At 37.0% G+C, this 12,958-nt stretch overlaps 1 protein-coding gene and 1 long non-coding RNA gene across 2 annotated transcripts; both read left to right on the forward strand.

Annotated features, from left to right (window-relative positions):
* Positions 1-3,404: 3,404 nt before the first annotated feature.
* On the forward strand, positions 3,405-4,971 carry LOC113291713 (NAC domain-containing protein 76-like). The gene is made up of 2 exons (XM_026541211.1): positions 3,405-3,704; positions 3,896-4,971. Exons 1-2 carry the CDS (start codon positions 3,440-3,442, stop codon positions 4,969-4,971), a joined length of 1,341 nt encoding a protein of 446 aa, XP_026396996.1. The 5' UTR covers positions 3,405-3,439.
* Positions 4,972-8,730: 3,759 nt separating this feature from the next.
* On the forward strand, positions 8,731-10,100 carry LOC113289916. Its single transcript, XR_003331258.1, has 2 exons — positions 8,731-8,980; positions 9,139-10,100. It is a non-coding gene; the product is annotated as an uncharacterized LOC113289916 (long non-coding RNA).
* The last annotated feature ends 2,858 nt before the right edge of the window (positions 10,101-12,958 follow it).

A 12,958-nucleotide genomic window follows, 5' to 3' on the forward strand; every position in this document is an offset into this window, starting at 1 on the left:
CCCGCGGATCGTTTTGTTTTTTAATATTTGTTAACGCAACTCGGAACTATATGATGCATGTTTATGGATTAGATCATTGCCATACAAAATGTAACTTTAGTAAGTACTTACATAAACTACTTGTTCGTAAAGGAGACGGCATCAGTCCATAAATACTCACATGCATCTCTATTATTGTTATACATATAGTACACGATTAAGTCTTTTTGGTGTTCTATGAACATTGCAATAAGTCATCATGCATGGCTGATTGATCGGTAAGCTACTTATTATAGTTAATGAATGGACTGTTTTGTATTAATCACCATTAATCAATCAATAAATCATGAGCCCCTTGTAAATCTTAATTAGTCTCCGTGTTTGACCAGCAACAATGGCAGCAGTGGCCGAAAGAGAGAGAGAGAGAGCAGGATAACCGGAAGTAACGGAAATAGTTAGCGTGTTGATCCCTCGGTTTTGGCCAACCCAATGCCAGCCAAGCCAACCAAGCAATACAGTACGTGCGTTTGAAATCTCATGATAACTTAGTTCCTCCGGTCCTTCTTATAAAATTTGTTTTATGAGACCGAGAAACATTCAAAGACTTCAAAGTTCTTTAGCTGCAACATTTCTTCACCATATAATACTACTACTATATTGTAGCTGTGGGATCACACAGTCGATCTAGATGCAATAACCTCTCTCTCTCTCACCTGTATTCCTTTGTCCTGCTGATGACTTTCATGTAACCTCGGGGTATGTTGCCTCACTCGTTATCTAGCTAGGCGGCTTCCTATGTCTTCTATTTTTCACCTCAGGTCCCTCGACGAACGTGCAGTTCTATTTTTAAGTTCACCCAGATGGGATTAGGGGGATAAGTTGACATTCCACATGTTGCAGTGGTTTCAAGGCAAAATCTAGTGTGTTACTGTTATGTATGTATATTTGTGAGATACATTTTGGGATTTGATTAATTAGTATGTCATTCTTTGTATTTGTCCCTTAATCAAATCAAAAATGCTAGATGCACCCAGACACCAACACCGAGCTGGGCACCGTGTGAAAGAAAAGTGGGGTTTATTCATGCCCCACTCCCTATCCCAATAATAAGAATCATACCAGGATTGTCCGATATTTTTTCGGTGCCCCCCGTTTCGGTGGATGTAACAAAGTTATAACCAAATATATACAACTGGTCAGAATCATCATATATCCCATCTATAAGCAAGATGCTAATATGGGTACCAGATTAGATGGGGATGTATCAAAACCAAGATATGACAAAACAGATTTCATATAAGACAAAACTGATTTTGCCTTGGCTTGGTACCCCATTAGGTATTTTGGCCAATAAAAATCCACTTTTTTTTCCATTCTTGCTGCAACATGAAAAGTTGTATTTAAAATAAACTAGTACAATATATTGTACTCCCTCCGTACCTATTATATAGGCGGAGAAGTAGTATTCTCTTAGAATAAGAAAATGTTTAGTTTTCATAAATTTCCTTTATACTTTTTAAATTTATCCTTACCTTGTTCCAATACAAATATTATTTTATATATCTCTATCTCACACATAAAACTAGATTGTATGATAATGATGCATTATTAATAGAGGTGTATGTGGAAAAAACAACTTTGGAAGTGGAGTTCCGCCTATCTAATGGTACTACAAAAATTTTAAACTCCGCCTATATAATAGGTACGGAGGAAGTAGCAGTTAATCCGTAAGAAATCACAGAAACAAGTTTGGTGTTGTTTAATTTTTTTATTTTTTTTTTGGTAAGATGGTGTTATTCAATCACATATGTATATTTTAGTTCAGTATACAGGGAAGAAACAAAAGGAGTTGAGAAAATATCACATGCACGCGGTGGAATATGGAATGAAGTTTAGGCGAAATTCCTTCATTCCTCTCTAACCTCCTATGATCCATATTACACATACTATAATATAATTAAATATACATGAAAAAGGCCACTTCTAATTGAAAACTGTATTTGTATATATTTACACACCTGCAATATTTTTTTTTGCTAAGAAACTTTGCTAGATTTCTTTGCTAGCAAAATATATATTTACACACCTGCAATATAGTTCGACAAACTTTGCTAGATTTCTTCATTCTAATGGGGCATATAATCAGGGAACAGTATCCTATTCAACGACATTGAATTCCCAAATCTCATATCTATTTGTCTTTCTTTCACATTGGATTAATGAAGAAGCCCTTTAAGATTCTTAAGATTTTAAGTGGACACAACTTATCTCTAAATGTTGTTCGAAAATTTGGATGTTGATTTTTTTTTTTTTTTTGAAGCATGAAATTGTATTAAAATTAGGAAAAAATAACACGAGGGTACATTGTATCCATAGAGTCTGCCATTACAATAGGATCAATACACGATGGTGTTTTGTGGTCCCAGATTGTTGTGGATAGATTTTCCGTTCTGCTATCATCTGCTGCTTTGTTTGCTAAACCGTCCGTCGCATGATTTCCTTCCCTGTAAATATGTTTTATGGTGCAATGTGGAATTTGGGCCAGTCTAAACTTGATTTCTGCTATCATATTGTTTAAGTACAAGGTGGTTCGCCTGTCGAGGTTAAAAACCTTAGAAGATTTTTCGAGTCATTTTGAATTGCACCTTTGGCCATTCTCGATCTGTAGTTGTTCTTGACGCTATGAGCATGACCCAAGTTTCGGCAGTGAGCGTTGTTGTTATCCCTAATGATTGTGCAATTGCTAAGATTGTGATAGCATTTTCGTTTCGGCAAATAATTCCCGCTCCTGCCAGTCCCGTACATCCTCTAGCTGCTCCGTCTGTGTTGATTTTTGATCCAGTCCGGATGAGATTTACTCCATCGTCCATCCTACTAAAATTGTGATTGACTTGGGAATATGATGCATAATGTCTACTGGACTTGACTGTTGATGGACCTATATTTAACCTTGTGAGAACTATTTTAGAGATCAAGTTTGATGAGTAGAAACTACTTAAATTAGGATGAACATTATTACAAACTGCATTCAGTCTTTTATCAATAAATAAATGAAAATAAAATCAATCTGCGTATATATTATTCTGTGATCCCGATCAACAAAAAAGAAAGAAAACAAGTTTGTACCTTAAAAGATTAAATAACTTCGTATTTTGGTTCCAGCACTACTACATGTAAAAATGATAATATACACAAGTGCAATAAGATAGGCGTGATAAGAGCGCTTCTTTCAGATCTCAAGATGATTTAGCAGCTGGTTAGCTAATAATTTTTTAATATTCCTATATTTCTGTTCCAAATAACTCCCTTTAATTAGTTCTCTTGGAAGTAACTATTTTGTTGAAATTCAGGTACCAGCATCAACTTCTTAAATCTCATCCCACGCTACCCTCTTCTCTCGCTGTCTCTCTCTTTTTGTTTTGGATAATCACTATCCTCTTCTTTCTCCTAGTTACTAGAGATGATCCACGATCAAGCAGCAGGAGGTGGCAGTAATGGAGGCCAAGGTCAATCAGCAACGGCAGGTGGAGGACGAGGACTACAGCATCATCATGAGCATCAACAGCCGGCGGCAATGGCAGTAGTACCCCCTGGATTCAGATTTCATCCAACAGATGAGGAACTTCTCTATTATTATTTAAGAAAGAAGGTGGCTTATCAAGTCATTGATCTCGACGTTATCCGTGACGTTGATCTCAACAGACTCGAACCATGGGACCTTAAAGGTAGCAGATATATATTTTGCATGAGACATATGCGTCGACGCTGTAGTTTTATTTAAGGCTTGTTTTCTAAGTAGAAGTATGAGTTCTTATTTAACTATCTTCTTCTATAAATCCTACGAAACTTAACCAAAATGTGTTTACTTCTTGTGTAAATCCTACGAATTAAACTTAACCAAAATGTATTCATGCAGATAAGTGTAGGATTGGATCAGGGCCTCAGAATGAATGGTATTTCTTCAGCCACAAAGACAAGAAATACCCAACTGGAACACGAACTAATCGCGCCACAAATGCTGGGTTCTGGAAAGCAACTGGCAGAGATAAGGCTATTCATCACCTCAACAACTCTAAGCCAATAGGCATGAGAAAAACCCTAGTTTTTTACACTGGACGAGCCCCTCACGGACAAAAAACCGACTGGATTATGCATGAATATCGCCTTATCGATGATAACCATAATTCATCAGCATCTTCTTCACTCAATGATAAGGATGATCATTACGATCATGGTCATCATCAAGTTCAGCAGGAAGAGGGGTGGGTTGTTTGTCGGGTATTCAAAAAAAAGACTCATCAAAGAGGTTTCCAATCTGAACTAGGAGCTGATGCTGACGATGATCATCAGCAAGCTCATTCACACTACAAAAACCACATGATCAATATTAACGGACCGCCGACTGCTGGCGTCGGTGGGACGCCAGTTCATAGTTATCACCAATATCAAATGATGTCAGCTGAGCCGAAAAGTAATAATCATAATTTCCATCACCCATATCAAGATTTTAGCACGACAACCTTATTGGATGGCTCTATGAACCTCCCACAGTTGCTTAGCCAAGAATCATCGTCAGCTGTTAGCGTTCCACCTACAACATTTCTACACCAACCAGCTGTTTCACTGAACAACCTCGACATCGAGTGCTCTCAAAACCTAATGAAATTAACAGCTCAAAGCGGTATTGTCGCTGGCGCCACCGTCACCACGGGACTCACAAATACTATACCTAACCATCATCACCATCACCATACACGGCAACAAGAAGAAGATCATGGCAACAACAATGGCGGCCGGTACACTGGTAATAGTAATAGCGATTGGTCTTTTTTGGACAAACTTCTTTCTTCTTCATCTTCTTCTACAAATCATTATCATCATAGCGTGGATCAGTTAAATCTTAGCCAAACTGCTAATTCCTTTCAGATGAAATTCCCATTTCATCAATACCTTGGTGTTGGTGAAACAGATGTTATTAAGTTTTCCAAGTAATAGTCTAGCTTAATTTCACGTTTGAATTGTAGATGGATACACTTAATATATCAAGAGACACATATATGTTGAAGATCTCCGTAGATGTGTTCCGTAAAGAGATATCCAAAATCACAATATAGATTAACTCCCATTTTGTTTTGTGTCTTCCACCATAAACCTTGCTATTCCGTTCTAACCACAACTCCCAAGTAATCGCAAATGGCAGAAGGTGCCATATTGTTTTCTTTCTCTCTGAGTTAGTATCCGGCTTCCATTCTTTCAACAAAGAGATGTAATCTCTACTCATCACCCAATGAACATGAAGAGAAGCAGTAAAGAAGTTCTTTACAAACAAAGCCCAACTGCAACTATATGGAACAAAAGATCCCAAGTTTCTACAGAAGAATTGCAGAAAAGACACAGATTTGAAGTAACCTCAACCTCCGATTTTCTAGCATGCTTCTTATAGGTACTGATTCATGTAAAGCAGCCAGATAATAAACAATACCTTTGGAGGGGCTAGTTTGCTTTCTGCCAGTTTGTGTAATTCCCATTCCTCCTCCACCTCGGTTAGCCTCTTGTATATGGCCATTGATGATCCATTCCCATCCAAACAATCTTCTGTGGTTTGTTGAAGTGTTACATTCCTGATGTCATGTTTTAGTTCCAGTAAATCGATTCTTTCCGCTGGGTCAAGAGTTCTAGAAAATTGAAGGTTCCAACCTGCGTCACCAGACATCAAACTTGATATTGTGTCATACTTCTGTCGGCTAATTCTGTATAACCTAAAATATTTGTCCTTAAGTGCCGCCTTCTGTAACCACCAGTCGTGCCAGAATCTTATCGATCTTCCATTATTAACCTGTATAGTTACAGAGTCATAAAAACCTTTGTTAGCCTTAAGAATTTCATAACACATACTTCTACCGATTGTCTCATTGACTTGAGATGGAACCAAGCATGCCTCTTCCGCTTTTGTTTTCTCACACATAATCTTCCTCCACCAAGCTGTCTTCTCGTTACAGAAATCTTCCATGCCATTTAGATAACAAAGATCTATTTACTAATCTAATCTTCCTTATTCCCAAGCCGCCTATACTTTTCGGTTTACACACTTTCTTCCATGAAACCCAACTCATCTTCCTTCTATGTTCATCTTCTCCCCATAAGAATCTCCTCATGATGCTGTTGAGTCTTTCCTCCACCAAAACTGGCAAACAATATAAAGAAAGAAAATAAGTTGCAACACTTTCTAAAGAGCTTCTGATCAAAGTTATTATGCCAGCCTTGTTCAGGTACTTTCTTTTCCATAGTGCCAATTTCTTATGCATATTTTGAATGACCGTCTCCCATATAGCTGCACTTCTTCTATTTGCACCTATAGGCATACCTAGATAAATAATAAGGGACCCTTAATTAATATATATGCAACTGGGTTTGGTATCGACATATTCAACCAAAACTTGGTTGAAGTACAGTGATTATATATCTAGCTCCTTAACAAGCCTCTACCTTATAGTAGAATCTTTACAGTCCATTAATGGAGAAAGGAATTACCGTCTGCAATTGATTAATCAATTGTATTATTACAGAAGGAGAGAAAGCACGATGCTAATATATTGAACGGAAAACAACTATGAGTAATCCATCACTAAATGAATCAGCCAATAGGAAACTGACAGATAATAAAGGATGACAGTTCACAGATAGTTGGATATACAATTACAGTTACACAGAGTGTGATTAAAGTGTAAACCGTGACAGAAAGCATTTAAATGCTAATATCCCCCCTCAAGTTGAGCTGCCCAGAAGGATAAACCTACTTGTCACGCAAATAACCAAATCTAGAACCTGCCAACCTTTTGGAGAATATGTCGGCCACCTAATCCAATGTGGAGAGATAGTGAAAACTGAGATGCTTTGACTGAACCAATTATCTGGCAAAGTGGTTATCCACAAAGCTTGGAAATGGAATAACATGAACTAAGATAATGTATCTTAATTTAATTTATGATAACCTTGAGATTGATCGGTTTTAGTGGTGTTTTTCTAAGATCCTATCCAGATTTGGAAAATCTCAACTTGTGTTTGTTTGACACTCAATCCAGCAATATATTAACCTTGAGATTGATCATTTTTAACTAAACTTGAGCAAGTATATCAGATATCAATGTAAACTAGTAGGAGCGAATGGAAAAATAATCTTTAAAAAAAAAAAATCGTCGAGTTTGTGGCTCTATCCTAGGTTGGGAAATGGGGAGAACAGGTTTTAAAGAGAATAGCATAAACCTAACGTTTTAGCCTCTGGAAACCAAGGATGGATTAGCTATCCTTATCCGAACTTGGAATAAAATGTAAACAAACACTTTTAAACCTTTTTTTTTGGTGATAAACCAACTTGGGTTGGGACATCCGAGATCCCAAACATGACCTAAGTGTTAACGCTTCATGCGACTACGAAACACTGGATTATAAGATAGAGATATAACACTCACATTGTCATTATGCAGAACTGGTGGAATAATCAAAATTATACACAGATCCTTCAAGAGATGACAAATCCACATAACTTTTGCACCAGAATTTGTAAGACTCCAACACTCAGCCTCTGTGGAACTCCTGGCAACAGTTCCTTGATTCTTGCAGGGTTAAGATATGGGATTTGAACCAAAAAATATACAATAACCACCTGCAGTCTTTCTAGTATATGGTTCACCATCCCAATCTGCATCACTAAAGCCATGCACAACTAACAATCCTTTACCAAAGAGTACCATAATTAAGAGTTCCTTTAACGTATCTCAAGAATATTTAGCAGCCTTGAGATGAGAGGTTGTTGGAGATTGTATCTACTAAAATCATACAACATAGTCTCATAAGATAGAATGGTAAATGCTGTGAGTAACTAGGATGGTTTAGTCTTCACATACCTCTTTGTTGATGAAGTTCTCCAAATGTCTCGTTTGTTCTTCAGTCTTCAATCTTCGAGAGTTATTCAGTGATGTCTGATATTCAACTACCATACTCTAATCCTAGTTCGATACTTGACTTTAGTAGACTAGAAATCAAGATATAGTTTGGTGCATCTAACATTGACAACAAGCTTGAGATAGAAAAACTTGAGAGTTCGGCCGAGCAGTGCTCTAACACTTTCCATGAGTTTTGAAATTTTAATTACAAGTTTAAGAGGTAATTATTTTAAGATTTTTATTAAAGTTTTTCTTTAAAATAATTACCACTAAATTTATTAACTTTTGATATATTGTTTACTTATTAACAAATTTGGTTTTTTTCTTTATGATGCAAAAAATGATGTTCATGTTGAATGTCATCTTTGGAGTATTCAGGTACATAATTGTTGTTTCAACATTTAAGTTAAGGAGTAGTTGTACGTAGTAGATTTTTTGTTTTTATATAAAATGGATATATTAACAGAAAACGAATATTTACAAAACAAAGTTAGAAACCTTAGATGCCAAAGAGCACATCAGAAAATCCTAATATGGCATAACTGTGCTCTCTCAATGGAACAAAACTTGTGTGGTAAAGAAAGAATCAAAACTTGAACTATCCAAACACCATAAGTGAAAGAATTATTTTGTTTTTGGTACTCAAATTTTTTTCCAATTTTTGAGTTTGGTCTAACATTTGTCCAGCTTGGTGTTTGGTACCTGGAATTCGCGTTGATTTCTGTTGACCGTTGATGACTAGGCTTTAATTAATTTTCAAGAAAAAAAATTACTGAAAAATACCGAGCTTACAATGATACCCCTAAAGTGGATATGATCCAACGATTAATAACAATAATAGAAAAACTACACCGAATTAACTTCATCTTCTCTTTAATCTTCCCAAACAAAGAAGAAAAAAACCAGACAAATCCTAAACACACAACAAAGAAAATCAGACAAAAATCAGAGAGATATTTAGGAACCTCTTCGTGGTCATCTTCAAGTGATAGCTAGGTTTGTGCTCTTCGAGTGATGAAGAATGATTGAAGATATTCGTCGATGAATCGAAGCCATAGGTCGTGAAAACCGTAAATACATATGAAACCCAATTCAATTTTAGATTACTTTTCCGAAATTTAATTTTAAATATGTTCAATTTTTGTTTCAATTTAAATTAGGGTTTCCAGCGGTGGTTTCCATTAATGGTTGTAAGATTTATGATGATTTTTTGCAGTCTATGGCAGTGACATGACGAATTGTTATTTGGGTTTGTTGTAATTGAGGTGAAAATGGTTGTGTTAATGTTAAGAATGAAAATTAGGGTTTTTGATGGCTGAGTTTGATTTCAAGATTGAGAAATTGGTGATTTCTGGCAGAATGGCAATGGAGAGATAGGGTTGTTGTTGATCTAAATAAAAGATGGGTTTTGTTAGGAACTAAATCTGTTGGTGAATTTGATTCAGAGATATGGTGGATGAGTTAGGTTTCAGAGGTTGTGGTTGTGAATTTGCAGTGACTAGATGTATGTTTAGGTTGGCTGTGAGACAGAAGACAAGCAGTGGGGTTTGTTTTTGAGCTAATGAGCTTTATGCTGAGATTAACTAAGAAAGTGTGCATGCAGAAGTGATGTGGTTCAGTTGGCTAAAATGGTTGCGAAACAATCTTGTTGCAGTAATTGCAGGTGGAGATAAAATGGCTAGGAAGTGGTGGTTAATAGCGGATCGGGTTAAGAGGTGCAAGATGGTGATAACAGTTGTGGTTCTGATATGATGCAGTGAGAATTCAGGTGTAGTTCAGCTGGTCTTCCTGCTACTGTTGGTGTCTGCCAGAGAAACAAGAAGGAAATAGTTGAGATGGTGGTGCTGGTGTGAAGGCAGAGTCTGAGCACCTGAAGCTAAGAATAAGTTACAGTTGGAATGCATGTCTGCAGGTTTGAGTTTGCGAGCTCAGTATGGTGGGTTTGAGTTTGCGAGCTCAGTCTGGTGATAGAGAGGAAAATGAAGTTTGCAATGGTTGTGATAAACGGGCAAAGGAAACGATGGTGGTGGCTGCGGAAGTGATGTGTTAAGAGAAGAAAAGTTTTCCTAAATTATTTTGATGTAATGTAAATGTTAATAAAGTGAAGGGTATCCTTGTAATCTGGTTTCACATTTTAATTTTACTAGATTTGTGCCCGGTGCGTATTTTTACTTTTAACTTTGGTGTAGGCAGGGCTTTATCCCGCCCTGTGGCAATGATTTGATTTGGCGCGCGCGGGCTTCCCTTTGCACCGTGATCATGTATTTGATTTGGTGTGGCGGAGCAAATGCATTGAATAGGTGGAGAATATGTTTAAATTGTCGGGAAACCGAGGTTACGTTCATCTAGAACCGGCATGTTTCTATAGAAGTTAATTCCATGAAACATCCTACTTAGATAACTTAGCTCGAATCCGCTTCTTACATCTTTAGATTAGCATGATCGAATAATACTAGCACGAATATATGATAAATACGATAATAGACAATCACACACGACACAAAGATTACGTGGTTCACCTTTGTAGGCTACATCCATGGCCAAAACCACCTCGAGAATCTTCATTATTATAACAAGTTATTACATCGACATACATTATATAATCAACTAGTTACTTAACCCACTAGCACTAAATGTTAGAAACAACAAGACATATTACGAAGAGTTTACCTCTTCCTTTGTTCTTCTTCTTCCATATACCTCCCTATCCCGGCAGTGGAAGGATAACAAGTCCACAATCACCACCTTTTGTGACGTGAAAAAAACCTTCGTCTTCACTCCAAAAAAGCATGAATTTTTACCACCTTATACAATGCCATCCTCGCGGACATCATCACTAGCACGAATCAAAGTTGTCTTGTACTTTGAGCTTGAACCACCACCTAAGACAAATTCCTCCTTTGTACTTGCACCATCGGAATAGCTATTTGTCGATCTTCTAGCCTCACCACAAACAACTTCTTCATATAATTTATACAAGTTTCTGAATTACTTGTATCAAACTACTTCGTCGCCATGATCACTCATTATCCCACCTTTTGTAGAACTTCTTCTTCGACACATGCCTAACACTTGATATTATTTGATTCGAGCCATCAAACAATTCCAGACGGACTTAACCAACTCCAAGAACCAACAATCTTGAGTCATCCTCCATGTAGACAAAACATGCTACAATCTTCATATGTTGTGTATGAATGATTGTCACTTAGCACCACCATGATTCAAAACATTCTCCTGACAATATTTGCAGACGCCAGTTGAACCCATGAAAAATCTTCTCTTGCAAAGAAAACACCTTCAACACGAATCATAGTCACATCAAGCAAGCTTGTCAAATCTTTCTTGATGTCATCCTATTCTTTGTTCTACCTTGATCTACTCATCATCTTTACGAACTATATCCTTCGCTACGAACCAAGACTTTCCCTTCTTTAAAACCTCTTATTCAAATTACCGAATCACTGCCATCTTTATCTACCTTCACCGCACCACATGTCGGGAAACCGAGGTTACGTTCATCTCGAACCGGCATGTTTCTATAGAAGTTAATTCCATGAAACATCCTACTTAGATAACTTAGCTCGAATCTGTTTCTTACATCTTTAGATTAGCATGATCGAATAATACTAGCACGAATATATGATAAATATGATAATAGACAATCACACACGACACAAAGATTACGTGGTTCATCTTTCTAGGCTACATCCACGGCCAAAACCACCCCGAGAATCTTCGTTATCATAAGAAGTTATTACATCGACATACATTATATAATCAACTAGTTATGTAACCCACTAGCGCTAAACGTTGGAAACAACAAGACATATTACGAAGAGTTTACCTCTTCCTTTGTTCTTCTTCTTCCATAAACCTCCACCGCCATGGTTGCTTCGAATTTAGACAAGAACATGAAGAACATCACGAATTCTAGCTTCCCCATATGAACTCTAGAAATCCTAGATTTCTCTCATACCCGTTCTCACTATAAGTCTCTCTTCTCACATTGATTTTTCCCAATCACCAACCATTGTAGGAAACAATGGTTGTGACCCTAACACTCTAATAAAGAGAGGATTCTTCAAGAGAATTAACCAAGAGAATGATTTCTCCTCACCATATAATCCCTCTTATATAGTAGTTACATCCTTGCTCCTCAAGTCTTAGAAAACTCCTAAAAATAGTCTAACACCTTAATTAGGAAACCCTAAACTTGGAAAACACTCCTCCAAACCGTCATACAAGTTTCCTAATCCAAGTAAATCTTGTAGACATTCCAAACCCGAAACTGGCCTTTAGCCACGGTTTTGATAGCATTAGATCACTGTTTTCTGCTGCAAAATTGTTACCTAAAGTCTGTTTTCAGCCATATGGTTTTGTATACGGATCAAAACCCCAACATAAATTTTATTTATTTTTTCCTTTTAACTTGGTGTGCGTGGGGCTTCTCCCTGTCCCGTGGCAATGTATTTTTGTATTTTTGATTTGGTGTGGCAGCGCAAATACATTAAATATGTGCATATTTTATAACTTGGTGTGCGCGGGGCTTCCCCCGACCCATGACAATGCATTTTTGATTTGGTGTGCGCAGGGCGTCATTCCACCCCGTGGCGATGCATGTTTCACTTGGTGTGCGCGGGGCTTCGTCCCGCCCCATGAAGATGTATTTTTTATTTGGTGTGACGGGGTAAATACATTAAATAGGTGGAAAATATATGTAGATTTTATTTATTCTTCCTTTTATTTTTGCACAAAATATGTGGATATTTTCCCCTTTTATATATTAATTTGGAAAAAAAGAGTCCTAATATAGTTACTCGGTTTCCAAATTGAATTTGGACTTCCATAAAATTCCAAATATGGTGAGTTAGGTTTTCCTTTTAAGTTTGTAATTTTTAAACCAATCATACGTCGCCAAGTGTCCTCACCTAAATATTGCCACGTCATGAATTCCAAATTGAATGTGGTTTCCTTTTTTTAATCTTTTTCCCATTCTTTTTAAATTTAAACCAATCATATGTTTCCTAGTGTCC

The sequence above is a fragment of the Papaver somniferum genome, chromosome 6 (assembly GCF_003573695.1).
Source record: "Papaver somniferum cultivar HN1 chromosome 6, ASM357369v1, whole genome shotgun sequence".
Classification (NCBI taxonomy): domain Eukaryota; kingdom Viridiplantae; phylum Streptophyta; class Magnoliopsida; order Ranunculales; family Papaveraceae; genus Papaver; species Papaver somniferum.